The following is a 26075-nucleotide window of genomic DNA, read 5'->3' on the forward strand; positions in this document are numbered from 1 at the left end:
TCACTGAGACAGGCCCACCACGAGCAGGAGGGCGACCTACATCCCTGAGACAGAGAGGGGTCTTCAGCCGGACGGCGGGCGGGGACTCTGGGGTTCCAGTGTGGGCGCCAACTGACCTCACTGCCGCGGCCGCACTCCCCTCTACGCCCCCACGCCTTCCTTCAGTAACAGTGCACTGCCTGTGCAGGTGGAGGACGTGCTGGAGACGGTGCTCATGGCCCTCGGGAGGATCCACGAAGCGGGGGTGCAGCAGAACCCGGCGGCCGGGTCTTCGGTGACGCTGTCCTCTGCCCTGGCTGTCCTGATGCTGAGCAGGTAACAGAGAAGGAAGGCAGGGGAGCTTCGTTTCAGACTCCGGCCTGTGGACCACATACAAAACGCGGTTTCCTTTCTTCCGTCTCCTTAGCCGAAACGTGTCCACTCTGCCTCTGAGCTCTTACACCCTGGGCCACCCCGCACCTGTCAGCTTGGGCTTCCCGTCGGCTGCAGCTTTGGAGGAGCTCCTGAGCAAACACCCGGGAGTCAACGTCCAAGTGAGTGAGAATCCACCTCACATCGGGATGAGAACCAGATTCCATGGCCGTGAGGACGTTTGTGTGAAAGGAACAGACCGGAAACGTAGCAGCTGACCTGTGCAGAGCCAGGGAGAGGCGGTTGTTGCCATTTGTGCTTACAGGACAGAGGCCTGGAAAAGATGAGCGTAGGGACTGGGAGTGTTGAACAGGTTTCTGGACTCCTTGTTCCTGTGATGCGAATGGATCTCAGCACTTCATGATTTACATGAAGCTGGGAATACCTGGCTGATGACTGACTCAGGATAGCAATGCACACGTATCGGTTTACTGGGTTTCTTTCAGCAATGACCTAACAAACACAAACGGTATTGTTGCCTTATCCTGGAGAGCAGAATACTTAGTTCCTAGCAAAATAATGGTATAAATGTGTTTTAAAAAATCGAGGGCTCCAACTATATGCCTCCCCTTTAATTTATTGTTTCTCATTTCTGTTATCGTATGAAATACTCCATCTGAGATATTAGCAGGGAAAAGCCCAGTATTGAATTTATGAAATCTGATGCCTTGCTACCTGTCGGGGTCATTTATAATGTGTTGTCCGTTAATGCAACTTGGCTTGTCTTTGTCTTAGGTCACAGGACTGGCTTTCAATCCCTTCAAGGACTTTGACAACAGGGACATTGTCGGAAGCATTGGAACTGTGCTGCTCAGCTCTAATCTTGAATCGCTCCAAGTCCATGATTTAATGGAAGATATCGAGGTATCAGTGAATCTTAGGGAATAAAGAAGGGATCGAATACTCTAGAAAATAATATGGAAAATGCAGCAAATTGAAGGAAATAAGTACGGATTAATGGCAGTGCCATTGTGTTCTTAATAACTTTTTAAATTAGGAACTGTTATAAAGAGAGAAAACCGTGTTACCCTTTTCAATAGGTGATGTAGGTCTTAGACTATGTATAACTTAGTCTCCCCTAACCCTGGCACTATGTTACCTGCTAATATTCAAAAAGGAAGACCTAGAAAGTTCACTCCTAAGGTGACAGGAAGTCACCAATGGATGGACCACGTTAAACTTGGGAGCTGATGACCTGTCTCTTGTCCTAGATTGTGCTCTGGAGAAATGAGAGCCTGGACACGCAGCCCAGCAGCCTCAACCTGAGTACAGAGCAGTTAGTGATCACACTGAACATCACGTCCTCGGAGAAGTCCCTGATACTGAGCGTGGAGCCAGAAATCCCCCTTCCCGTGACCCTCTACCTGGGCTTCCAGCATCAGCCTGAGCCCACTGACTTCCACCTGAACATCACCCTTCCTAAGGATCAGGTGTGGCAGAAAGGTAAACCCCGACCAGGTGCTGGCAACCCACTTTGAAATGCACTGTGTTCGGTAACTTTTTATTTTGAGATAATTGTAGATCTGTATGCAGCCGTTTGAAATGCAGTAGATGACTCGGATACCTTTCAGCCCATTCTCCCCTGACAGTAGCATCATTGCCACTGTCAGGCACTGTGGCACAACCAGGAGAAGGCATTGGCACGTGTGTTGACTCAGATTTTACCAGATTTACAAGCACTGGTTCCTCTGTGTGTGTGTGTTTAGTTCTCTGTAATTTGCCCCATCTGTAGATACACATGACCGTGAAGTGCACTTTTTCCAAAAAAAAGACAGGTTGTGGGGTGGAAGGAAGGACATTTATATGATGAAGCAAATTCAGTAAAACGTCCATTGTAGAACTTCCTTAGCGGTGGTGCCAGTGCTCACTTAACGTCCTCTCCAAGTGCTGTGTGGTTGAGAGCTTTCGAAATGCGATGTTGAGTTCCGCTGCAGAAGTCGAGTTCCTGCACCACAGGTCATATATTCTAAACACTGTGTATTGTGGATGAATGTATCGGAAGAATCTGTATTTCACTTTTACCTGTAGGCCTGGAGGTATCTCAGTAAGTCTTATCATAAACCAGATGTCTACTTCACATTTAGAAAAGTTAGTTTCTGGTTTATATATTAATCATTAAAAATGTATGAGCTATAGAAACAATACCTAGATATACTTGATCAAAAGCAGGCTCTGTGGACCTGAACTTAAAAATACGGTGCTGACGTCTCAGTAAAGAGCCGCCCTTTCGCACTAAGAATGGGAACCTCATCAGAAAGGCCAACGCGTGTTTTGCTGTGCCTGCGTGACAGACACAGTCTTCCTCACGGATGGAACCATCTCTGGCTCTCAGGGACCTCACCAACATGGAAACAGTCACTTTTTCAGTTACTCTTCCCCCATTCAGAAAGTGCGAATCTTGGCAATGACTGAGAGCTGGAAGGGACCTGGGAGATCCTTTGAAAGAGGAGGTGCTCCTCGTTTGAGAGATGAGAAAACAGGTTCAGCAACCTCAGCTGTCACGCCTCGGCCTTAACAGCCAGAGGCTCAGCGTGAGGCCTGGCAGCAGCTCCCTGGCCCTGGACCCGCTCTTTCCTCCCCCTGCTCTGTCCGTGGTTCCTTTCGTTACCTGGGTCTTCTGTTTACTAATTTAGATGGGTGATGATTTCATTTTCCTAAAACTCAAGGTGCGTTCTAATTATCCTCAGACCAAAATTATGATTTATCAAAAGAATGATTGGTCAGCGTCATGATACAACAGGTTAAGCAATGCCAGCATCCAATGTGGGTGCTGGTTTTGAGGCCCAACTGCTCCATTTCTAATCCAGCTCCCTGTTAATGCGCCTGGGAAAGGAGCAGAAGATGGTCCAAGTGCTTGGGCCCCTCCCACCCACATGGGAGACCCAGATGAAGTTCCAGGCTCCTGGCTTCAGCCTGGCGTAGCCTCAGCCCTTGTGGCAATTTAGGGAGTGAACCAGCAGATGAAAGATCTTTCTCTCTGTCTCTCCTTCTCTCTGTAACTCTGCCTCTCAAATAAATAAATCTTTTTTTTTTCTTTTTGACAGGCAGAGTGGATAGTGAGAGACAGAGACAGAGAGAAAGGTCTTCCTTTTTGTCGTTGGTTCACCCTCCAATGGCCACTGCGGCCGGTGCATCTCGCTGATCCGAAGCCAGGAGCCAGGTGCTTCTCCCGGTCTCCCATGCGGGTGCAGGGCCCAAGCACTTGGGCCACCCTCCACTGCACTCCCAGGCCACAGCAGAGAGCTGGCCTGGAAGAGGAGCAACCGGGATAGAGTCTGGTGCCCCAACCAGGACTAGAACCTGGTGTGACGGCGCCGCAAGGCGGAGGATTAGCCTGTTAAGCCACGGCGCCGACCAAATCTTTATTTTTAAAAAATGATTCTTAATTTTTTCTTTTGGAAAGATATATAATCTCTTTCCCATTTTTGCGTTTATTTTTTAAGACCTATTTACTTCATTTGAAAAGTGGAGTTAGACAGAGGGAGAGCCAGAGAGAGAAACAGAGAGGTATCCCATCGACTGATTGACGCCCCAAATGGCCACAACGCCTGGGGTGGCCTGGAAGTCCATCTGGATCTCCACGTGGCTGGCAGGGGCTCAAGCATGTGGGCCACCTTGCACTGCTTTCCCATGATGAGTAGCAGGCAGCTGGACTGGAAGTGAAGCAGCCTGGCTTGGAGCCAGCGCCCATGTGGGGTTCTGCATAGCAGGTGGCAGCTTAGCCCGCTACGCTACAGTGCCGGCCCCTCCTCTGCCATTTTTAAAAATTAAATAAATATATCAAAATTTAATGATTCAAACCCTGCCTTCTGGGTGAAAGAAGAAAAATGTGTGAGCATTGTTTAGCAGGAAGACTCAAATTCTTACCATCAAAACGAAACAAAAGCAGATGACTGCACTGAAGGGGAGGAACCCAGCCTCTGTTGCGGGTCATCTGCCTTCAAGTCACTGCGACTTGAGGCCTAGCGTTTCCTCCGTTGTAAAATAAAGCAGCCCTGCAGAAGAAAGGTTCAGGTGCATTTCTGTCTCATTGAGCTACAACTAAGCCCTCTTCTTTGTCCCAAGATGAGGAGTACACCTGGGTGCTGACGCCCGAGAGCCTGCGCTACGGCATCGGCACCTACTACGTAACGGCCGTGTGGAATGGCGACGCAGAGAGGCCCGCCCTGGTCTCGGTGGTGACAGCTGTCACCCAGTGTTATTTCTGGGACAGCCACAACAGGACGTGGAGGAGCGACGGGTGCCAAGTAAGAGGCGGGGCCACTTCTCTTCTACCTCAGCCGCTGCTAAACACAGTGCCCCTGCTGCCCTCCAGGGGGCAGCCCAGGGGAGGGCAATACAGGACCCGGGCCAAGGAGCCAAGGTGCCAGCTGTGCTGTGTGGCCCGGCTGCCGACCAGTGCAGGCCTGTACCATGTCTCTGATTCGCTTCTCAGACGGGGTCCAGGGTGAATCTGGAGTTCTGGATGAGGTAAGGAAAGCCTGCGTGGAAACAGAGGTCCTACAGGGGCAGATAAAATGAAACAAACCTGCAGGATAGAGAACTGATGTGTTAGAAACGTGTTAGCGGATTCCTGCACATCTTAAGCCAGGTGGGAACGACGTTGCTTTTGCAATTCTTGCCTTGTTCCTGGACCACTTAACAGCAGCAGACAGATATGCCTCCACCTGCGACCAGTTACTGCAAACCCACCTGAATGTCAGAAACGCATGAACGCCCCTACCCTACTGAGCACCATGGCTCAGCCTGGCCTGGCTTGAATGTGCTTAGAGACTTGCACTCGAAGCCTGCTTTGTGACACAGAGGTGGCACCTGTCGGAACACAGCACCCTTGCCGAATGCATATCACTTTCATTCCATCACAGAGTCACACACTGTAAGCCGAGCCATCGTAAGTTGGGGAGTGTCTGTTCGCAGTTACACACTCTCGATTCTGAGAGGGGCCCCGACGTGAGGCCTGGCTTAGCAGCCCCAAGATTGAAGTGCAAGGTCGTGGGAACCAGGAAGCTGTTCGCGAGGTCTGAGAGTTACCAGGTGGGAAAGAGAGGGGCGTGCTTAGGAAGGCGTCCACGCCGCCCGCAAAACAGGGGGGGACTTCAAAAAGTTCAGCGAGGACTGTGAAGAGATGTTTACTTCGGTGCCAAAACTGTGAGATCCATGTGTAGTCCTTTCACACCGCGCGCCTCCCAGGAGGTTTTGGAATGCCCTTCATATGCTTGCGTTTCAATAGGTTTCTGCACCAGAATAAACTACCGTTTAGTTCCATTTTCTGTGAACATCTTGAAGTACCCTCCTGTGAAGTGGACACCCAGAACTCTGGCTTACACCAGGGAGAGAAAAGGAGTCTGTCATAATGACAGTACTTTAGGCTTTTTTACCCACAAAAACATGGGATTGGTGGTTTCCATATATTTACCTACTGAAAATTAAAAAAAAAATTTTTTTTCATAGGAAGAGAGTGCTAGCTCCATCATCCACTGGTTTCTCCCCCAATTGCCCCCAGTGGCCAGGGCTGGGCCAGAGCCAAAGAAGCCAGGAACCAGGAAGGCGGTCCAGGTCCCTCTGGTGGGTGTCGGCAACCAACTCAGTTGAGCCATCAGTGCTGCCCCCTGGAGTCAGGAAGATGGAATGTCCCAAGCCAGCATAAGAGCTGACCCAGGTGCCACTACGAAGGGAGTGTCCTGCTCTCCCACTGATATGTTTTTTAATAATTAATTTGTAAACATCAATAGGCAAATAAATGTTACAGTAGGTTGAAAGTTATAGGGAATAATACAATTTTTTAAATTTTAGACATACCCCTCAGCTCCCTCACGGTATTTTGCTCTACGTCTGATATTTGCACATAACAAACCACTCGGGAGTAAACGCAGCCTTCTGTGTGTCCCTTCCTGCTGCCCTGCCCTCCATCCCGCCACTGTCCTGAATTTGCCACATGTGTTCATTCTCTCAGCAGATGACTACCTTTTAAATTTGTGTTTTATTTAAAAAGAAGAGAGATCTTCAAATTACTGGTTCACTCCCAAATGACTACAACAGCCAGGACTGGGCCAAGCTGAAGCCAAGAACTAGGAACACCACCCTGGTCTCCCATGCAGGCCCAAGTAGCTGGACCAGCTTCTGTTGAATTACCAGGTGTATCAGCAGGAATTTGGCTAGGAAGCAGAGTAGCCAGGACTTGAACCAGCACTCCAACACGGGATGCCAGTGTCACTACAGCAGCCCTACCTGATGTGCCCCAGCGCCAGCCTGTTTTGTGTTAGACTTTGTGTTAATAGAACTATCTGGGAAGTACCCTTATTTTAACTTTTTTTTTTTTAAGATTTATTTATGTACTTATTTGAGAGGCAGAGAGAGAGAGAGAGAGAGAGAGAGAGAGAGAGAGAGATATCTTCCATCTGCTGGTTCACTCCCCAGATAGCTATGACAGCCGGAACTGTGCCAATCTGAAGCCAGGAGCCTCCCCCAGGTGTGTCATGCGGGTGCAGGGGCCCAAGGACTTGGGTCATCTTCCACTGCTTTCCCAGGCATAGCAGAGAGCTGGATTGGAAGTGGAGCAGCCAGGACTCGAACCAGCACCCATGTGGGATGCCGGTACTGCAGGCAATAGCTTTACCCACTACACCACAGCATTGGCCCCTTAATTTCTTTTATTTTTATCCTACTACCTCTAGCTCACTCATTTTAACTGTTGTTAAATGTAGTATTCCATCCATTTGGGTCTCCTTATTTATGTATTTGTTTCCTATTTTTTGTAGCTGTAGACATAACTGACAAAACATTTATTTTTCACATATCTTTGGGCGCCTGTGGGTATAAACTCAGAGCTGGAATTGTAGGAGCCAGAGTCTGCTTCTTCCGCTTTCCTGGATGTTAACCGACTGCTTTCCTCATCGGCCAAACCAGTTGACGTGGCCCCCAGCCATGCCTGAGCAATCCCGACGGCGGGGGCCACCCACAAGTGCCTGTCTTTGTGTTGTGAGTCTGTCCCCTGCTTAGCACCCTCCCTAGAACCAGTGTCCTGCGTCCAATTCCAGGTCGGGCCGAGAAGCACGGTTTCCAGGACGCAGTGTCTGTGTAACCACCTGACCTTCTTCGGCAGCGACTTCTTCATCCTGCCCAGGACAGTCAGTGTCAAAGACACAGTCAGACTCTTGCTTCGGGTGACCAGCAACCCTGTCGGGGTGTCGCTGCTGGCCAGTCTCTTAGGATGCTACGTGATCCTGGCTGCGTGGGCGTGGAGAAAGGACCAAGCAGATACCCAGAAGGTGATGGCATTTGGATTCTAGAATCTTGGCCACAGTGCCTTGAGAATGTTATGTAAGATGGAAAGAAACCTGTCTTTATCAAAAGAAGCAGACAGGATGGTCCCGGGCAGCAGAGAGATGCGACTGGGACATTGCTTAAAGCTCTCTTCTTCTTCTTCTTTTTTTTTTTTTTTTTTTTTTTTTTTTTTTTTTTGACAGGCAGAGTGGATAGTGAGAGAGAGAGACAGAGGAGAGACAGAGAGAAAGGTCTTCCTTTTGCCGTTGGTTCACCCTCCAATGGCCGCTGCGGCCCACACATCGTGCTGATCCAAAGCCAGGAGCCAGGCGCTTCTCCCGGTCTCCATGCGGGTGCAGGGCCCAAGCACTTGGGCCATCCTCCACTGCCTTCCTGGGCCATAGCAGAGAGCTGGCCTGGAAGAGGGGCAACCGGGATAGAATCCGGTGCCCCGACCGGGACTAGAACCCGGTGTGCCGGCGCCTCAAGGTGGAGGATTAGCCTGTTAAGCCACTGCGCCGGCCAAAGCTCTCTTCTTATCTCCCCTCAAGACGGAAATCTTTGTCTCCGTTTTCTTCTCTTTAGCCAAGACCCTCATGAGGCTCATGGAGGCTAGGAATGAGCCAATGGAAGGCATCTAGAGAGCTTAACTCTCTAAATCAGGTGCAGCTCTATCGCACATGCAAGTTAAGTCTAACTCGGATTGCAGTTCACACGAGAACCTCTAAGGAACGCTTTGAAAACAAACAAAAATCCCAGCTTCTTAATTTCTGTTTTACGTTTTTCTTATTCTCAAGTTTTGTTACATAGGGAAAGTCTAGAATACGCAAGGTGCCCATTTCTCTGTAGCCCTGTGAAGTGTTGCCAGCCTTAATGAACAGGAACAGAGGGCGCCCAGGTAACTTTCCACTTCACCTAAGTGGTCCGTACATCTTCAGTGTAAGTCTGCCCCGGATTATCCATTGCTCACCTGAAATTGGAGCCTGTGTTAGCCGGTAGCCCTCCCTCAGCGGGAAGGGGGCGCGAGAGTTTAGTGCGCAAGGCCCAGCCGCTGGTTCTGTGGCACAGCTATGGGGCGCCAGGCCTCCCGCGGCACTGGGCCTGCCGCTTGCTGTCTGGCGATGACACGGCGCCCTGGCCTTCCAGATCCGCAGCAGAGCTCCAGCGCCGCGTGCAGCGGCTAAGTTGAAACCTGGACCCTTCTTGGTTCTGCTTTTCCCGCAGGTGAAGGTCTCCGTTCTGGCTGACAACGACCCCAGCTGCCGGTTTCACTACCTGGTTCAGGTCTACACGGGCTACCGGAGGAGGGCTGCCACGACAGCTAAGGTGAATGGAATACACGTTGCCTGTGCACTGCCCCGTGTCTTCCACACATGAGACTCACTCTGGCTGGGTGACAGCGCAGGGACCGGTAGCCCCTTCCCAGGGATCCCAGAGGGGGTCAATCCTAGTTCTAAGTTGTGAAGAGCCCTCTGCGCTCATCCGAGATCCCAGAGACTTCTTCTAAGCCTTCATCCTCTCTTTTGGGACAAACCCAGAGTTGCCTTAAATGTCCCTGTGTCTTCTGTCACACCCGAGGTTGTCGTCACCCTCTATGGATCGGAGGGGCGCAGCGAGCCCCATCATCTCTGTGACCCCCAGAAGGCTGTGTTTGAACGAGGGGCCCTGGACGTCTTCCTTCTCGCCACCCAGCGCCCTCTGGGGGAGCTGCACAGCCTGCGGCTCTGGCATGACAATTCTGGCGTCAGCCCTTCCTGGTAAGCGCCTGACTCGTGCCGCCTGTGCTTTCCCCCTTGGAGATGGCTCATGTTCGGGAGCGAGACCAGCTCGTCATCACAGTAAATCACAAGAAGGCCTTGGGCCAAACAGGAACAAGTTACTGTTATGTTTTTTAAAAATTGTTTGCAGGGGGGCACATGGCCTAGTGGTTAAAACGCTTGTTTCCCACATCAGTTAGCTGGGTTTGGTTCCTGGGTCCAGCTCCTGACGTCAGCTTCCTGCTAGTGCAGACCCTGGGAGGCAGCGGTGGTGGTTTAAGTTATTGGTTCCTGCCACCACATGGGAGAGACCTGGATTGTGTCCCTTGGTCCCAGGCAATCTGGGTATTTGGGGAGTGAACAGGTGGGAGTGCAGCCTCTCTGAGTAATTTTTTAATTAAAAGAAAAAAACAAATATGTCTACAGAGAACAAACCTTGATGTGATTTTTTCAAGATTTATTTATTTATTTGAAAGGCAGAGTGGCAGAGGCAGAGAGAGGGAGAGAGGTCTGCCATCCACTGGTTCATTCTCCAGATGATAGCAATGGCCAAAGCTGTGCCAAACTGAAGCCAGGAGCCAGGAGCTTCTTCCGGGTCTCCTACACAGCTGCAGGGGCCCAAGGACTTGGGCCATCCTCCACTGCTTTCTCAGGCCACAGCAGAGAGCTGGATCAGAAGTGGAGCAGTCAGGACTAGAACCAGTGCCCACATGGGATGCCAGCACTGCAGGTGGCGGCTTTACCCGCTACACCACAGCACCGGCCTCTTGATGTGGTTCTTGAAGAGGATGGCAGGATGAGTGGTGCTTAGCTTTCTTTCATTTTCATTAAATGTTGTCATGATTGTGAATGGCAGTAATAACAGTGAAATATTGCCTGGAAGTACCTTAAACTAAAGGTATGTTTACATATGAAAACGTCTTTAAAGAGTAAACTTAATAAACAACTATCTATCAAATTTACTTTGGGTCAGAAATTAAGAGCTTACAGAGAAGGGAAAGATTGGAATTTCCACACAGGCTGAGTGTAAGTTACAGAGATAAAGGACCAGTGATACACAGACCCGACATGTGCCGGGAGTAACAGCCCCGCATCGTCCCTCTGCCATGCTCTTCGGTGTGCTTTTGGGTGTTTTCGGAATGTTAATGAATTTGGATTTTATAATCATAGGGAGAAAATGTTACAATTTAAATAGGTAAGGCAGGAGCTGTGCGTAGCCAGTTAAGCTGCCACTCGGGACGCCTACTTTCTGTATGAGAGCCCAGGATGGAGCCCCTCTTCGCTTCCAGAACAGCTTCTGCTAATGCGTTCTGGGAAGCGGCAGATGATGCTCGAGTCGGGTCCCTGTCGCCTACAGAGAAGCTGCAGCTGGAGTCCCTGGCTCTCGGCTTTGGCCAGGCCCAGCGCTAGCTGTGGAGGGCAATGGACAGATGCGAGTTCTCTGTCTCTCTGCATTTCAAGTAGATGAAAAAACCTTTTAAAAATTGACCTAGATACCCTCTTCCAGGCCAGCTCTTTGCTGTGGCCTGGGAGTGCAGTGGAGGATGGCCCAAGTCCTTGGGCCCTGTACCCCATGGGAGACCAGGTGAAGCACCTGGCTCCTGGCTTCGGATCAGCGTGGTGCACCAGCCGCAGCGCTGCGGCCATTGGAGGGTGAACCAACAGCAATGAAGACCTTTCTCTCTGTCTGTCTCTCTCACTGTCCACTCTGCCTGTCAAAAAAAATTTTTTTTGACCTAGATAACTCTTGAGACGGCCACTGTGGTGTGGTTAAGCTACTGCTTGGGTCACCCATATCCCCTATCAGGACACAGGGTTTGAGTCCCACCTCCAGTTCTGATCTCTGCTGACCCAGGAAGGCAGCAGGTGATGGCTCATGTACTAGAATTTCTGCCATCCATGGGGGAGACCTGGATAGACTTCCTGCTTCCTGATTTGGGCCTGGCTTGCTATGGGCATTTGGGGAACGAACCAGTAGATAAAAGATCGATCTTCCTCTCTCTTTAAGTGTGTGTCTTTGTCACTCTCCTTTTCAAATAAATGAAATGAAAATGAGAGAAAGTCCATGTACTGGTTCGCCCCCCAAATGCCGGCAACAATCAGGACTGAGCCAGGAGCTCCATCAGGGTCTACCACATGGGTGACAGGGGCCCAAGGACTCGGGACATCATCCTCTGCCTCCCAGGAGCCCAGATGTGGTATGCTGGTGTCCACAGCCACAGCTTAACCTACTGTAAATATGCTTTAGTGCAGAAAACTTGGAAAACGCAGAAAAGCGTAAGAATTACCTTCCATGTAAAACCAGACTGCTGGCAACTTTTTTTTCTTTAGCAAACAGTGTTCTCCATAATCTTTCTGCTGCCCATGATGAATATCTCAACCAGGTTTTTTGAAAACTCAGATTTGATTCCCTTCTATTTCTCACTTTTGAAAGAGAATAAAAGCCACACTGGAAACATAGAAAGCTGTGACTAACTAGTTCCTTGCCAATCAAAAAGTGAGCGTCTTCCTCCTTGCTTATTTTGTTAGGCTTTGCTTGCTTTCATCAGACTTTGCTCCTTTTTTGACAGGTAGAGTTATAGACAGAGACAGAAAGGTCTTCCCTCCGTTGGTTCACTCCCCAAATGGCCGCTATGGCTGGAGCTGTACCGATCTAAAGCCAGGAGCCAGGTGCTTCTCCTGGTCTCCCATGCAGGTGCAGGCACCTAAGCACTTGGGCCATCCTCCACTGCACTCCCGGGCCACAGCAGAGAGCTGGACTGGAAGAGGAGCAACCGGGACTAGAACCTGGGGTGCTGGCGCCGCAGGCAGAGGATTAGCCTAGTGAGCTGTGGCGCCAGCCCAGTCTTAGCTCTTACAAGAAGCTTTAGCACCATGAGATGCTCTAGCTGGTTTGAAGCAATTTCAGCTTAGGCACCAGTGATACTGTAACTCAATAAGGGTCCTCAGAAACATTTTCTCCTTGAAGGAGTCTGTGTTCCTGTCATGGAAAACTGGTGTCATCTGGAATTTAACCAGGATTTTGATCAGCGAAATGTCAGTGGGCTCATGCCGTGAAACACAGGCTCTTGGGGAGGCCGCGTGATAAAGTGGAGGGGAGGCCACACGGCCGCATGGTCAAGTGCCCTGAGGACGCGGGCGCTTGGCGCTGAGGGTGAAGGCAGCACAAATTAGAATGCTGTGGACAGGGGGGACTGGACATTCGGGTCTGTGCTCTGTGACATCGAGGGAGGCTGCCCACCCAGGCTGGGCAGGAGGTCGTGAGTTACTGAAGACCATGCCCCGTACCCCACTTGCACCCCTTGGTGATACAAGCTAGAGATCCAGGGGGCACTTGAAGACAGAACAAGGCTTTGTCGCATACAGAACCAAGAGAGCTGGAAGAGACCTGCACACACTTCTGTTCCCGAACGTGGGGCGTGGAAGTCGGCAGCGTTCTGTCCGGGGAACGACAGGGTCAGCTCTGCCTTGGGCCTTAGCTGGTGCCTTGCGATGAGACCTCCTTCTGCTTGGGGACACACAGTTGTGACTACATGGTGGCTGGTCCACGCCCACCTCCCTAACATGATTCTCCATGTCTCACTCCAGGTACGTAAACCAGGTCGTTGTCAGTGACATGACAATTAAGAAGAAATGGCATTTTCTCTGCAACTGTTGGCTGGCCGTGGACTTGGGAGACTGTCAGCGGGACCGGATCTTCCTCCCAGCATCCCAGAGAGAGCTGCTCTCCTTCAGGTACTGCTGGATTGGCTGGTAACAGTGACTGTGGCTGCGCCACCTGCCTCTGCCGTATAGCAAGCCCAGGCCCTTGGCTAATTCCTTGTGAGAATGTGGAGTCCACACCCTTGTCCTCCTAAAAATGCCGAAAGGTGAAAAAGGCACAGCTGTTGCTTCCGGGCCCAACTCTGTTTCCTTTCCCTCCTCTTGAGTGACTGAGTCAGGGCTTCGAGTAGCAGGGGAATTAGGTTTTCTTTATTAAGATCTCCTCCAGTTGCTTAACAACTTAGCCCAGCATGCAGCTGCTTCAACAACTGCTTTATTTTCCCGTGTTCTTGTAGCTCGGACACGGAGGAGGAGCCGCGTTAGACCATTCTTTCCCAGGCTTCTTCCTGTCGGCTGCGTCTACGCTCATCTGTAGTCTCCATCCCAAAGGTCTCGCTCGTGCGGTCATGGGTGGTGCTGGCTGTGGCCAGTGTGTCTGCACATGGCCCTCCAGTGGGGCAGCCTGGGGACAGCTGGCTTCTCTCACAGCAGGCACTCGGGAGAACTAAGTGGCAGCTCTCCAGCCTTTTATGACCTAGCTTTGAAAATCGGATTCAGCGGGAAGGGATGTGGACCTAGCCTTTATTGGGAAAGATGACAGTGGACTTTTAAATAGCAAATTGCCACAAGAGCACACATTGTATTTGGGTTATCTCATGGACACAGTGAAGTCGGTGTCGGGTCACTTTGCCTGGGTCCCTTAGTGGTGCGGAAGCCAGCATCTGACCTGGTGCTGGCCGCAGTTACACTGTCTCTTACTGAGAAGTCTGTTCAGAAGGACCCCAGTAGGTTTCTCCCTGGGTTTCCTTGGCCTGAACTGAAAAAAAAATCCCTGTCCCTGAATGATGACCCGCTAAGTGATCTTGTGATCACCTTAATTGGCTTAGAGCAGTCCCAACTCACTGCCTGGGGTTCACCTAACTGTGTTGCTACCTGTTACTGCAAAATCAAGTTTTTATTAGAAAGGGGAAGACGGAGATGGTGTTGGAGAGGCAACCAGCAGTGTCTGCCACTCCGCAGGAACCTTCTCATGTCTGTCTGTGTGTGCACTACAGTTCTTCCGGGATCTGTACCCAGAGTTGGAATGTTTGACTTGCAGTCCGTCTACATCATTAACAAAAATGACAGATCATACCAAGGACTGACATGGTTGTGCCACAGTGGGAACAATTGTGTAGCAGTTGTGAGAATGAATTGGTGACAGTGATAGCTAGACAGAGAGACAGAGACAAAGGTCTTCCTTCCGTTGGTTCACCCCCCAAATGGCCGCTATGGCCCACGCTGCGCCGATCTGAAGCCAGGAGCCAGGTGCCTACTTCTGGTCTACCATGCAGGTACAGGGGCCCAGGCACCTGGGCCATCCTCTACTGCCCTCCCGGGCCACAGCAGAGAGCTGGACTGGAAGAGGGGCAGCCTGGATTAGAACCCGGAGCCCATATGGGATGCCGGCGCTGCAGGCAGAGGATCAACCAAGTGAGCCACAGCGCTGGTCCCAGTGACTTGTTTTTAATACAGATAATCTTTTCAGAAATCACAAATTTTAGATTTTTGTCCGTATACTGGAATAAATTGGTAGGAATTTCTTCTCCTTTATGAAACCTTAAGGAGTGCTTGCCTGGTTCTAGTATTTTAAATTTTCGTTTTATTGGAAAGACAGGCTGATAGAGATCTTCCACCTACTGATTTACTCCCCGGATGCCCACAACAGCCAGGGCTGGGTGATGCTGCTCAGTTCAAGTCTGCCCCTTGGGTGGCAGGGACCCAGACACTTGACCCATCTTCTGCCTCCCAGGGTGCACATCGGCAGGAAGCTGAATCCGAAGCGGGGGAGCTGGGATTTGAACCAGACCCTGACGTGGGCTGCAGGCATCCAAGTAGCTTCTCAAACATTCAGTCCTCTAGTATTTGTCAGACATGTATAGGTTTGTTTAATTCAAGCTTACTCATTTTTGTTGAAATGTGATTTTTTTTATGTATTTAATTTCTCAGTTCCTAGTAGTGATATGGTTGCAGATTTTTTAATTCTCCCCTTAATTGAAAGTTTTTATCACAAAGGCATACTTTTTTTTACACTCATTTTTAAATTATTTGTTTGCAAAATCAGTTATTTGAAAATAAACATTTTAACTTATTGCAATTTTGATTTTTTAATGTTTCTAAATTTTAGTTTTTAACAGATTCAATATAGTTTGTAGTTACAATTCTGAAAATAGAGTATTTCCTCCCTCCCTCTGTCTCCTTGGCTTCCTGCCACCTTCCCTCCCTCCCTCCTCAATTTTTCTTTTTATAGTTTTTGAGATAACATTAAATTTACCTTATAGTAAAAGGGTTTAATGCTTAAGAAGTTTAACAAGGAAAAAAGAAAAAAGACCCTAGTTTAGTGGGGATGCAGACAGTGGCTATACACATCAGTTGAATGGAAAAATGACCATTTCACCATATCCAGCACATGGCCCTGTGTTAAGGCTGATGTACTAGGAGCATTCAAGAGCTTGTTTGTTATTTCTTCTGGGAATTTGTTCCGTTTTTATGATATACAGTTCCTTTTCATCCCTCTAACTCTTTTGTCCTACATTCTATTTTGTATGACATTAATTCTTGTATGTCAGTTGTCTTCAGTTAATATTTATGTTTTGTGGCCTTATCTTTTTATCTTCAGCTTTCACAATTCTGTTAATATGTAACTAAAATCAGATCTCTAGTGTTTAACACACAGATTTACTGCATTTACGTTAATTATGACTACCTATCCATTTGGACTTACTTCTGTCTTATTTTGCATTTTTTGTTAAAATATTTTCGCTTTGCTTTTGTCTATTTTCCTTCTTCTGTTAGATTGGTAAATATTTTTCTAAAACATTTCCTGCCTTGTCTATGTCTTTGGTTTAGAAACTACATATTGTGTTTCTTTCCTCTTTCTCCTCCTCCTCTTTCTTCTATTCCTGGTCCTCCTCCTCCTCCACTCCCTCCTCCTTTTCTTTTTAGGAATTACCTTTAACTTTTTTTTTTTCTTAAAGATTTATTTATTTGGGGCCGGAGCTGTGGCTCACTTGGTTAATCCTCTGCCTGAGGCACTGCATCCCATATAAGCTCCAGGTTCTAATCCCGGTTGCTCCTCTTCCAGTCCAGCTCTCTGATGTGGCCTGGGAGGGCAGTGGAGAATGGCCCAGGTGCTTGGGCCCCTGCACCCACCTGGTAGACCAGGAGGAAGCACCTGGCTTCAGATCGGCGCAGCGCAGGCCATAGCGGCCATTTGGGGAGTGAACCAACTGAACCTTTCTCTCTGTTTCTCTCTCACTGTCTATAACTCTACCTGTCATTTTAAAAAAAGATTTATTTATTTATTTGAAAGTCAGAGTTACACAGAGAGAGGAGAGAGAGAGGTCTTCCATCTGATGGTTCACTCTCCAGATGGCTGCAATGGCCAGAGCTTTGCTGATCTGAAGCCAGGAGCCAGAGCTTCTTCCAGGTCTGCCACATGGGTGCAGGGGCCCAAGATCTTGGGCCGTCTTTTACTGCTTTCCCAGGCCATAGCAGAGAGCTGGGTTGAAAGTGGAGCAGCCGGGTCTTGAACCGGCGCCCATGCCAGCATGGCAAGCAGCAGCTTTACCCACTACGCCATTGCATGCCCCACTTTTAACTTTTTAAAAATATTTTCACAGTTTTCCAAGAAGATATCTTATTCAGAATTTACTTCTTCTTCTTCCTGAACATGATAAGCAACTAGGAATACTTTAAGCAGTTTAGGATGACTTCTTTCCCAGCTCCCATTTTAAATTATTGCTTAGTGTTTTAGTTTTACTTTTTCTTTCTATATTTTAGTTTACTTTTATTTATTTGAAAGGAAAAAAATATAGCAATAGAGACAGAGAAAGAGATGGCTTTATCTGCTGTCTCACTGCCTAACAGCCTGCATCAGCCAGAGGTCAGCCAGGTTGCAGCCAGGGAGCCTAGAATTCAACCCAGCGCCCTCATGTGGGTGGTGGAGACCCAAGGGCTTGAGCCATCCCCTGCTGCCTTACACAGTGCAAATTAGCCAGATATCATTCGTCCTTAAAGAACCGGGAGTCCCAGGAATCGAACCATTAAAAATGGATTTCCTTTAGAGATTTTATTTTTGTTTATACTCTGGTATTTACCCATGATTACTTTTACTAGTGCTATTTCTTGATGTGGATTCATGTTACTTTCTAGTGTGTAGATCAAGTTTACTAAGGAGAATTATCATGGTTTTTGTTAAAACGTCTGCATTTCTCGATTTTTGAGGGATTTTTTTATGTATAGGAGTCTGGGTTGACCACCTCCTTCTTCCTGTACTTTGGATGTGTCATCTCACTGCTTCCTGGAGGCCATGATTGCTGATAAGAATCGGCTGTCACTCTTAGGAGTGCTTCTTGGTGCTTTTGGCAGTCTCCTTGCTCTGGCTTTAGGCAGGTTGGTTATGATGTATTCCGTCTGGAATAGATCTGTTTGAGCTTATCCTGCTTGGAGTGTTTAACTTCTGGATATGTGGATTAATGTCTTTCATCAAATCTGGGAAATTTGCAACCATTGTTGCTTCAAATCGTCCTGCCTGTTTATCTTACCTCTTTCTGAAACTCCCAGTGTGTTTCTGCCAGTATATTTGATCACATTCTACAGGTATCTGAAGCTCTACTAATTTTGATTTTTTTAATATTATGTGTATGTTTGAGAGGCAGAGAGACACAAAAAGGTAGATAGAAAGAGCACCTCCATCTGCTGGTTCACTCCCCCAGATGCCTGAACACCTGGGGCTGGGCCAGGGACAGAGATGGACATGTAGGTCAGGCTTCCTCTGTGGGAGGCAGGAACATGGTTACTTGAACCATCACTGCTGCCTCCCGGGGTCTACTTGAGCAGGTGGCTGGAGTCAGGAAACGGAGCTGGGAATCAGCCCTGGGCACTTGGATATGGGGTGCAGGTACCTGCACTCCCAGGCTAAATGCCCACTTCCTCCATTTGTTTGTCCTCATCCCTTTTTCTTTCTTTCTTTCTGTTCCTCAGACTGGATAATCTCCACTGAACTGTCTTCAAGTTTGCCAATTGCTTCTGCATGCCCAACGCTGCTGTTGAACCTTCTAGTGACCTGTGTTCTCACCTTACTTTTCAACCCCAGAGTTTTTATTTGGGTGATGGTGGTGGTGGTGGTTCTTCCTAATAATGGTAACTTTTGTCTGTTTATTACTCTCCTATATTTGGTGAGATACCATTCTCATTTGCTTTTCTTTAGTTTTTTAGATAAAATTTTATCTAATTTTTTCAACATTTTTAGAATAGTTAACTTAAAGTCTTTGTCTAGTAAATCCATCTCCTCTTCCTCAGGGGAAATCTGTAGTCTTAATTTTAATACTGTATTTTGGCTCACCGATTTTTCTCTGCACTCATCTCCATATATCCTTTTTTTTTTTTTTTTTTTTTGTCTTGATGACCATATTCTTTTAGTTCAAGATTTCTAGGCCGGTGCCGCGGCTCAATAGGCTAATCCTCCGCCTTGCGGCGCCGGCACACCGGGTTCTAGTCCCAGTCAGGGTGCTGGATTCTGTCCCGGTTGCCCCTCTTCCAGGCCAGCTCTCTGCTGTGGCCAGGGAGTGCAGTGGAGGATGGCCCAAGTCCTTGGGCCCTGCACCCGCATGGGAGACCAGGAGAAGCACCTGGCTCCTGGCTTCAGATCAGCGCGCCGGCCGTGGCAGCCATTGGAGGGTGAACCAACGGCAAAGGAAGACCTTTCTCTCTGTCTCTCTCTCACTGTCCACTCTGCCTGTCAAAAAAAAAAAAAAAGATTTCTAATTTATTTTGTCTTTTCATAATTTGTTATTCTTAACTGAATATTATCCTTTTCCTTATATAAGCATACTTCAAAAAAATCATGGGAAGTAGAGCAAAAGGATAAGCTTATTCTAGGGCAAAAAATGGAAATTCATGCATAATTTTTCCATAATGCACATTTTCCATAAACTTTTTTAAAAACCTCTCATATCTTTAAGCAACTTGAAATACTTATTTTGAAGTATTTGTCATATTGTCCCATAAAACTTACTTCTTTACTGAATGATTGGCTGGCTGGTGTGTTCACACTCTGATTTTCTCTCTCTCTCTCTCTCTCTCTCTCTCTCTCTCTCTCTCTCTCTCTCTCCACACACACACCATCCCTGACTAGTTTTGCTCTGGTCTCCAAACAACCGCAGAATTTGGGAGTTCCTCTTTCTCAATGAAATACATGAACCAGAGCTACTGCAGATCTTGTTGTGAGCCAGTGGAACTCTGTGTTCAGTTCCTGGTCGTGAGGATGAGGTTGTGGTGCGGCAGGTTAAGCCCCCGTGTGCGATACCAGCAGCCCCTGTCAGAGTCCTGGTGGGAGTCCTGAGAATGCCAGTCTGAGTCCTGGCTGCTCCACTTCCCATGCAGCTTCCTGTCAACACACCTGGGAAGGCAGCAGAGCATGGCTCAAAGAACCTGGGCCCCTGCCACCCAGGTGGGAGACCAGGCCGGAGCTCCTGGCTCCTGGTTTCAGCCTGGCCCAACCCTGGCTGTTCTGGCCATCTGGGGATGAAAGATGTGTGCGTGTACGTGTGTGTGTGTGTCTGGTGCTCCACCATCCAAATACGTACACACATACTTACGTACATACATAAATCTCTCTCAAAAAATTCCTGATCATGACGCTGTCCTTAGCCCCACCTCCTCACCTATGGATGTGGGATCCAGCAGCAGGTGGTTTCTGTAGTATCCTTTCAGGAGCTCCAGCTTCAGCCCTGGCTGTTAGTGCGAGTCGCTTTGTCCCTCCTCCCTCCCTGGGAACACTTCTGGTTCCGGTTGGGCCACGAGGACACCCTCCACCTGCGTGCTGCACTCTTGCAGGCCTGGAGCTCAGTAACCCTGCAGCCTCCTGCCTCGTTTCTCATTCCATTTCTCTTTTGCAGATTTATTTTCATGTCATGTATAAATTCATCCACATTTGGAGACAAGAAGGTGTGCAAAGTATGAGTCTACCGACCTGAGGAGGGCATTTGGGACTCCCATCCCCATCTCAGAGTGCCAGGGTTTGAGTCCCTGCTCCCAATTCTAGCTAACGTATACCCTAGGACACAGCAGGTGACGGCCTAAGGAGTTGGGTCCCCACCCCTAAGGTACAAGACCTGGACTGAGTTCGGGGCTCTTGGCTTCAGCCTGACCCAGCCGTGGCGATGCAGGCATTTTAAGAAGTGAAACAATGGATGGAAGATTTCTCTCTTTGTCTCCCCCTCCCTGTCTCCCTCTCTCCCTCCTCTCCCCTCTGTGTCTGCCTTTCAAATAAATTTAAAAAATATTAAAAATGTCTAACTCTTATAAAGCTAAAGTGACAGTTTAAAATCACACAGTATAAACTCTCCTTGTCCTCAGAAGCCTTGCTTCCTAAAATCCCAGCAGTCTGTGCGCTGTGGGGCGGACCGCAGTGAGATCCCTGTCTTTGCTCTTCGGGTTCTCTCTGCAGAAACCTGTTTTCCTCCATGATTGTGGAGAAGTTCACCCAGGATTACCTGTGGCTCTCGGTTGCGACGCGGCATCCCTGGAGCCAGTTCACGCGAGTGCAGCGGCTCGGCTGCTGCGCCACACTGCTGCTCTGCAACATGCTCATCAACGTCATGTTCTGGAAGGCGGGTGGCCCTGCCGGGCAACGGGAGCCAGGTAGGCGAGCACTGTGACCTGATGGGCGCCAGGCGCGCGTACACCGTGGCCTGATGGGTGCCAGGTAGGCGTGCACTGTGACCTGATGGGCGCCAGGTAGGCGTGCACCGTGACCTGATGGGTGCCAGGTAGGCGTGCACTGTGACCTGACGGGCGCCAGGTAGGCGTGCACCGTGACCTGATGGGCGCTAGGCGCGCGTACACTGTGACCTGATGGGCGCCAGGCGCGCGTACACCGTGACCTGATGGGCGCCAGGCGCGCGTACACTGTGACCTGATGGGCGCCAGGTGCGCGTGCACCGTGACAGGTGCCAGGTAGGCGTGCACCGTGACCTGATGGGCGCCAGGTAGGCGTGCACTGTGACCTGATGGGCGCCAGGCGCGCGTACACCGTGACCTGATGGGCGCCAGGTACACGTGCACCGTGACCTGATGGGTGCCAGGCGCGCGTGCACCGTGACAGGTGCCAGGTAGGCGTGCACCGTGACCTAATGGGTGCCAGGCGCACGTGCACCGTTACCTGATGGGCGCCAGGCGCGCGTACACCGTGACCTGATGGGCACCAGGCGCGCGTACACTGTGACCTGATGGGCGCCAGGCGCGCGTGCACCGTGACAGGTGCCAGGTAGGCGTGCACCGTGACCTGATGGGTGCCAGGTACACGTGCACCGTGACCTGATGGGTGCCAGGCGCGCGTGCACCGTGACAGGTGCCAGGTAGGCGTGCACCGTGACCTGATGGGTGCCAGGTACACGTGCACCGTGACCTGATGGGTGCCAGGCACGCATGCACCGTGACAGGTGCCAGGTAGGCGTGCACCGTGACCTAATGGGTGCCAGGCGCGCGTGCACCGTTACCTGATGGGTGCCAGGTGTGCGTGCACCATGACCTAATGGGCGCCAGGCGCGCGTGCACCGTGACCTGATGGGTGCCAGGCGCGCGTGCACCGTGACCTGATGGGTGCCAGGCGCGCGTGCACCGTGACCTGATGGGTGCCAGGCGCGCGTGCACCGTGACCTGATGGGTGCCAGGCATGCGTGCACTGTGACCTGATGGGTGCCAGGCGCGCGTGCACTGTGACAGGTGCCAGGTATGCGTAGACCGTGATGGGCGCCAGGTATGCGTAGACCGTGATGGGCGCCAGGTATGCATGCACTGTGAGGGGTGCCAGGTACGTGTGCATTGTGACAGGTGCCAGGTACATGTGCACTGTGACGGGTGCCAGGTATGCGTGCACCATGATGGGTGCCAGGTACGTGTGCACTGTGACAGGTGCCAGGTACGCGTGCGCTGTGACGGGTGCCAGGTATGCGTGCACCATGATGGGTGCCAGGTACGTGTGCACTGTGACAGGTGCCAGGTACGCGTGCGCTGTGACGGGTGCCAGGTATGCGTGCACCGTGATGGGTGCCATGTTGGCGCCAAGTCCTCGGCCTCTCTCCACGCTCCTCCTCCCATGTTTTGCGACAGAGCAGGGGTGTGCCTGCCTTTTTCCTCTGCTCCCCTAATACTGGAATTCTCTCACTGTTCATTCATTCTTTCATTCATTCACTTTTTCTTTAAAGCAGTCTAGGAACACATTAAGGTCTGCCCAGTAACCTCATCTTTCACCAGAGAAGTGCGGTAAAGTCCTGGGTGATCACACCTGGGGGACAGCTTTTGTGGTGCGGGGCAGAGGCCGATGGGATGCTTTTCTTTCAGTGGGTCCGTTGGCTGTGACCTGGTCCGAGCTGCGTGTCAGCATCCAGACAGCCGTCATCCTTTTCCCCATCAACCTTGTCATCGCGCGGCTCTTCCCAGCGGCTCAGCCCCCGGAGACCCAGCCTCCCTCCCCGCCGACCCAGGCCTCCAGCCTCTCAGATGCACCTGTTGCACCCCTCTCTCTCACAAAGGTACTTGAGGTGAGTTTGATGTCAGGTGGCCCAAGCGTGTCACCTGCATCCCTACCCGCTGTGGGCTGGAAATGGAAAGGGGAGTCCTGGGGAACCGTGGGGCCCCTGTGAGTCTTGGGGCCTTCGCCCTGAGCCCTGCCCCTGGGCGTGTTCAGCTGGGACCCCAGCTTTCACTCTTGGCCAGGAAGTGTTCTGTGGGTTGGATGCGAGTGCAGTGTAGACTGATCTGGAGTAGGTTTGTCTTCTGATGTTCGATCAGGCTACCCCTTCTTCCATTCTGTAATCGCTCAGAAAACAGATTCTGAAGCTACTGGGAGATGACTGCTTTCAGGAGAAAAAATAAAATAGAGCAGAAATGGAACACTGAGGCTCTTTACACTGGGCCGTGGCCCCTGCCCCGCGGTGGGATAGAGCACCCTGACCGTTCTCACCTGGGTTCTCTGTGCAGGAGTTACCGGAGACTGGGCACTGGGCCGCAGCCCCTGCCCCGCGGTGGGATAGAGCACACTGACCGTTCTCACCTGGGTTCTCTGGCAGGAGTTACAGGAGACTGTGGGATTTCTGCTCAGGAGACACACGTACCTGCTCTCCGAGCGTGAGGAATCTGCAGGGAGTTCCTGTGACCTCAACCAGCTGGTGAAGCTTTTATGCAGCCTGGTGTGCTCTCACTTAGAGGAAGGAGGCTGCCGCCAGCAGCCCGGACCTCCCCGCGTGAGGGGTAAAGCTCGGTGGTTTTCGGAACCAGGCAGTCACCTGCCTGTCCCTCCACTGCACGTCTCGCCCTTTCAGACTCATTCTCCCCTCTGGGCAGAGCCCACGGCAGGACGCCCGCTCCTTGTCTGAATTGCCTTAAGCCCCGAGTCCAGAGCTGACAGCGTAGACCCTCTGGTGGCTTCTAGACTGTCCACCCGGTGCAAACCCCAAGACGTGCTCCCCATGTCAGACCCCTGTCTGCCCGCCTGGCTGGAGGCTGTTGCAGCTTTCGGTTATCCTGGGTTCAGGGGATGGTAGGGGTGGTGAGAGTTCACGGAATCTTAAATACAGCTTGGGCCCCCCGACACTTAGGTTGCATGTACTGTGGTTCTGGTGAAAATGCTCAGAGAAGGTTTCCAAGTCTGGAGATCCAAGTTCAGAATTTTCCAGTTGCTGCCGATGCACCAGCGCACTTGGAAAGGCGACACTTCTGTCGGAATTGGGTCCAGTCACCATCAGAAGTGGGAAAATTTAGCCTTAACACTGATGGCTTGCTAAGCTCTGCCACTAATAACCAATGGCTGTTTGTTACTCTGAAACATGTTTTCAGTGGTTCCTGAAAGCCAGCGTCATTTCTGCTGTTACCTGCTCGGAGTGGCGCAGAGGCTGGAATCTGACCTGGGCGCGCTGAGCCTCTCCCCAGTTCCCCATCCTTGGGACTTCGCAGACGCAGCCAGCCGGCTGCACAAGCTCCAGGAGCTCTTGCAGACACGTGTTCTCCCCACGGAGCAGCAGCCATCCAGGTGACGTGCCACACTGGGCTGTCCTTGTCACCTGTGACCAGCCCGACCCTCTCCCAGCCACGGGGGGAAGAGCTCATTCGCTTAGCCTTTGCTCTGCAGGGAGGTGACGTGTTTCCCCATCCTGAGCCCAGGAGAGTGGAGGAGGCCCCTGGCGAAGGGCTGGCACAGATGGTTACCTTTCAGCTGCTGGATCCTTCTGTGCGTCATCAGCCTGGCTTCTGCCTTTTTCACCGCACTTTATAGCTTGGACTTGAACACAGACCAGGCCACCAGCTGGCTCGTTTCCATGATACTATCAGTGCTTCAGAACATCTTCATCAGCCAGCCCATAAAGGTACGTGAGAAATGTTAACTCTGCAGGGAGCTCTGGGCACTGAACCCCTGGGTGCCAATCCAAGGAGCCTCGTGGCTTTGACAAAGTGACAGAGAAATCGGTAGAGTGCCGTTTGTTAGGGATGTGTGTGTTGTAGAGTAACTCGCAAGAACTTCAGTAGAAGGAAGTGTAGCCGAAAAGGACTGGAGAATAGCAGAACAGCTTAAAATTAAAAAACAAACAAACAAACAGGGCAGAAAGCTGTGAAACAGAAGGTTAGGCCATGTGTTGGGGTGCCCATTGCTTTTGTCAGAGTGCCTGGGTTCAAGTCCCAGCTCCTCTGCTTCCCATCTAGCTTCCTGCTGATGCATTCTGGGAGGCAGCAGAGGATGACTCGGGTGCCTGGGCCCCTGCCATCGACACGGAAGACCCAGATGAAGTTCTGGACTCCCGGTTTTGGCCTGGCCTGGCCCTGGCTGTTGTAGGCGTTGGGGGAGCAAACCGGTGGATGGGAAATTATCCTAGGAAGTTTTTGACGCTGTCCTAAAGTTTGCAGATGGTATGAGAACGTCCCGCTGCGTGGTTGAACATGCGAAGTCCTTGCTGTGCACTGTGGCAGGGCTCTCGGTCCCCGCGGCTGAGTTAAACACCCGTTTCCCAGCAGTGCAGTTGGAGCCCGCCTGCTGTGCCACGTTAACCCTGAGGGTCCCCATAAATAACAGGTGTGCATCATGATGAGTGACCAGCCCCGCTGCTGCTCCATCTGCAGGTGGACACTCACCTGCTAGCCAGTCTTTTAAATTACTCTTTAAATGTTTTATTTACTTGAAAGACAGATGGACACAGAAAGATCTTCGATCCCCTGGTTTACCCCCTTAAATGTCTTGCAGCAGCTGGGGCTGGGCCAGGCCAAAGCCGGGAGCCAGAAACTCCATTGGGTTCCCCCTATCCAATGACAGGAATCCATCCACCTGCCAGGTGACTAGCCTCTCCCAGGGTGCACAGCACCAGGAAGCTGGATGAGACGCAGAGCCAGACTGGAAACCGGACATTCGGGTATGGGATGCGTGCATCCCCCACTGCACCAAGCAGCCACCCCAGCTGTCGCCCAGTTTATGTGCAGACAGCAAAGTGTGTGGTTACGTTGTCTCATCTCCCAGGGATAAACTCCTGTGGCATTTTCCAAAAACAAATGAAAAAACGGATAACTGTGTTGGCCAAGAAAGACCAACATGCAACAAAAAACTGAAAAGTGTCCCTGGGAATGAAATCTGAGTAGAAAGCAACCAGAAATGCTGAAGAAACAGCTGTTCCGGGGGGGTGGGGGTGGGGGTTGCAGCAGCTCTCCTTTGCCTGCGGCGCCTGCAGGCAGGCAGGGAAATGAGGTCCCTGACGCCCACCTGACCTGCGCCAGTGCAGCGTGTAGGAAAGCCTGCGTGGGAGGAAGCCGCGGAGCTGCTGGGCGGCAATGGGGGCAGCGTGCAGCCCCCGGGAA

The 26075-nt window shown here is 50.7% G+C and overlaps 1 protein-coding gene across 1 annotated transcript in view; it reads left to right on the forward strand.

The window, feature by feature from the left end:
- Positions 1–26075, forward strand: part of PKD1L3 (polycystin 1 like 3, transient receptor potential channel interacting) — an 81501-nt gene that overhangs the window by 31100 nt on the left and 24326 nt on the right. The window contains exons 7-20 of the mRNA XM_062176036.1: positions 188–315; positions 407–533; positions 1147–1275; positions 1623–1854; positions 4477–4658; positions 7449–7679; positions 8899–9000; positions 9253–9431; positions 13020–13166; positions 20686–20879; positions 22581–22780; positions 23309–23489; positions 24075–24267; positions 24367–24601. Coding sequence (XP_062032020.1) covers positions 188–315; positions 407–533; positions 1147–1275; positions 1623–1854; positions 4477–4658; positions 7449–7679; positions 8899–9000; positions 9253–9431; positions 13020–13166; positions 20686–20879; positions 22581–22780; positions 23309–23489; positions 24075–24267; positions 24367–24601 — 2460 coding nt within the window. The remainder of the gene's footprint in view (positions 1–187; positions 316–406; positions 534–1146; positions 1276–1622; positions 1855–4476; positions 4659–7448; positions 7680–8898; positions 9001–9252; positions 9432–13019; positions 13167–20685; positions 20880–22580; positions 22781–23308; positions 23490–24074; positions 24268–24366; positions 24602–26075) is intronic.

The sequence above is a fragment of the Lepus europaeus genome, chromosome 19 (genome assembly GCF_033115175.1).
Source record: "Lepus europaeus isolate LE1 chromosome 19, mLepTim1.pri, whole genome shotgun sequence".
NCBI lineage: Eukaryota > Metazoa > Chordata > Mammalia > Lagomorpha > Leporidae > Lepus > Lepus europaeus.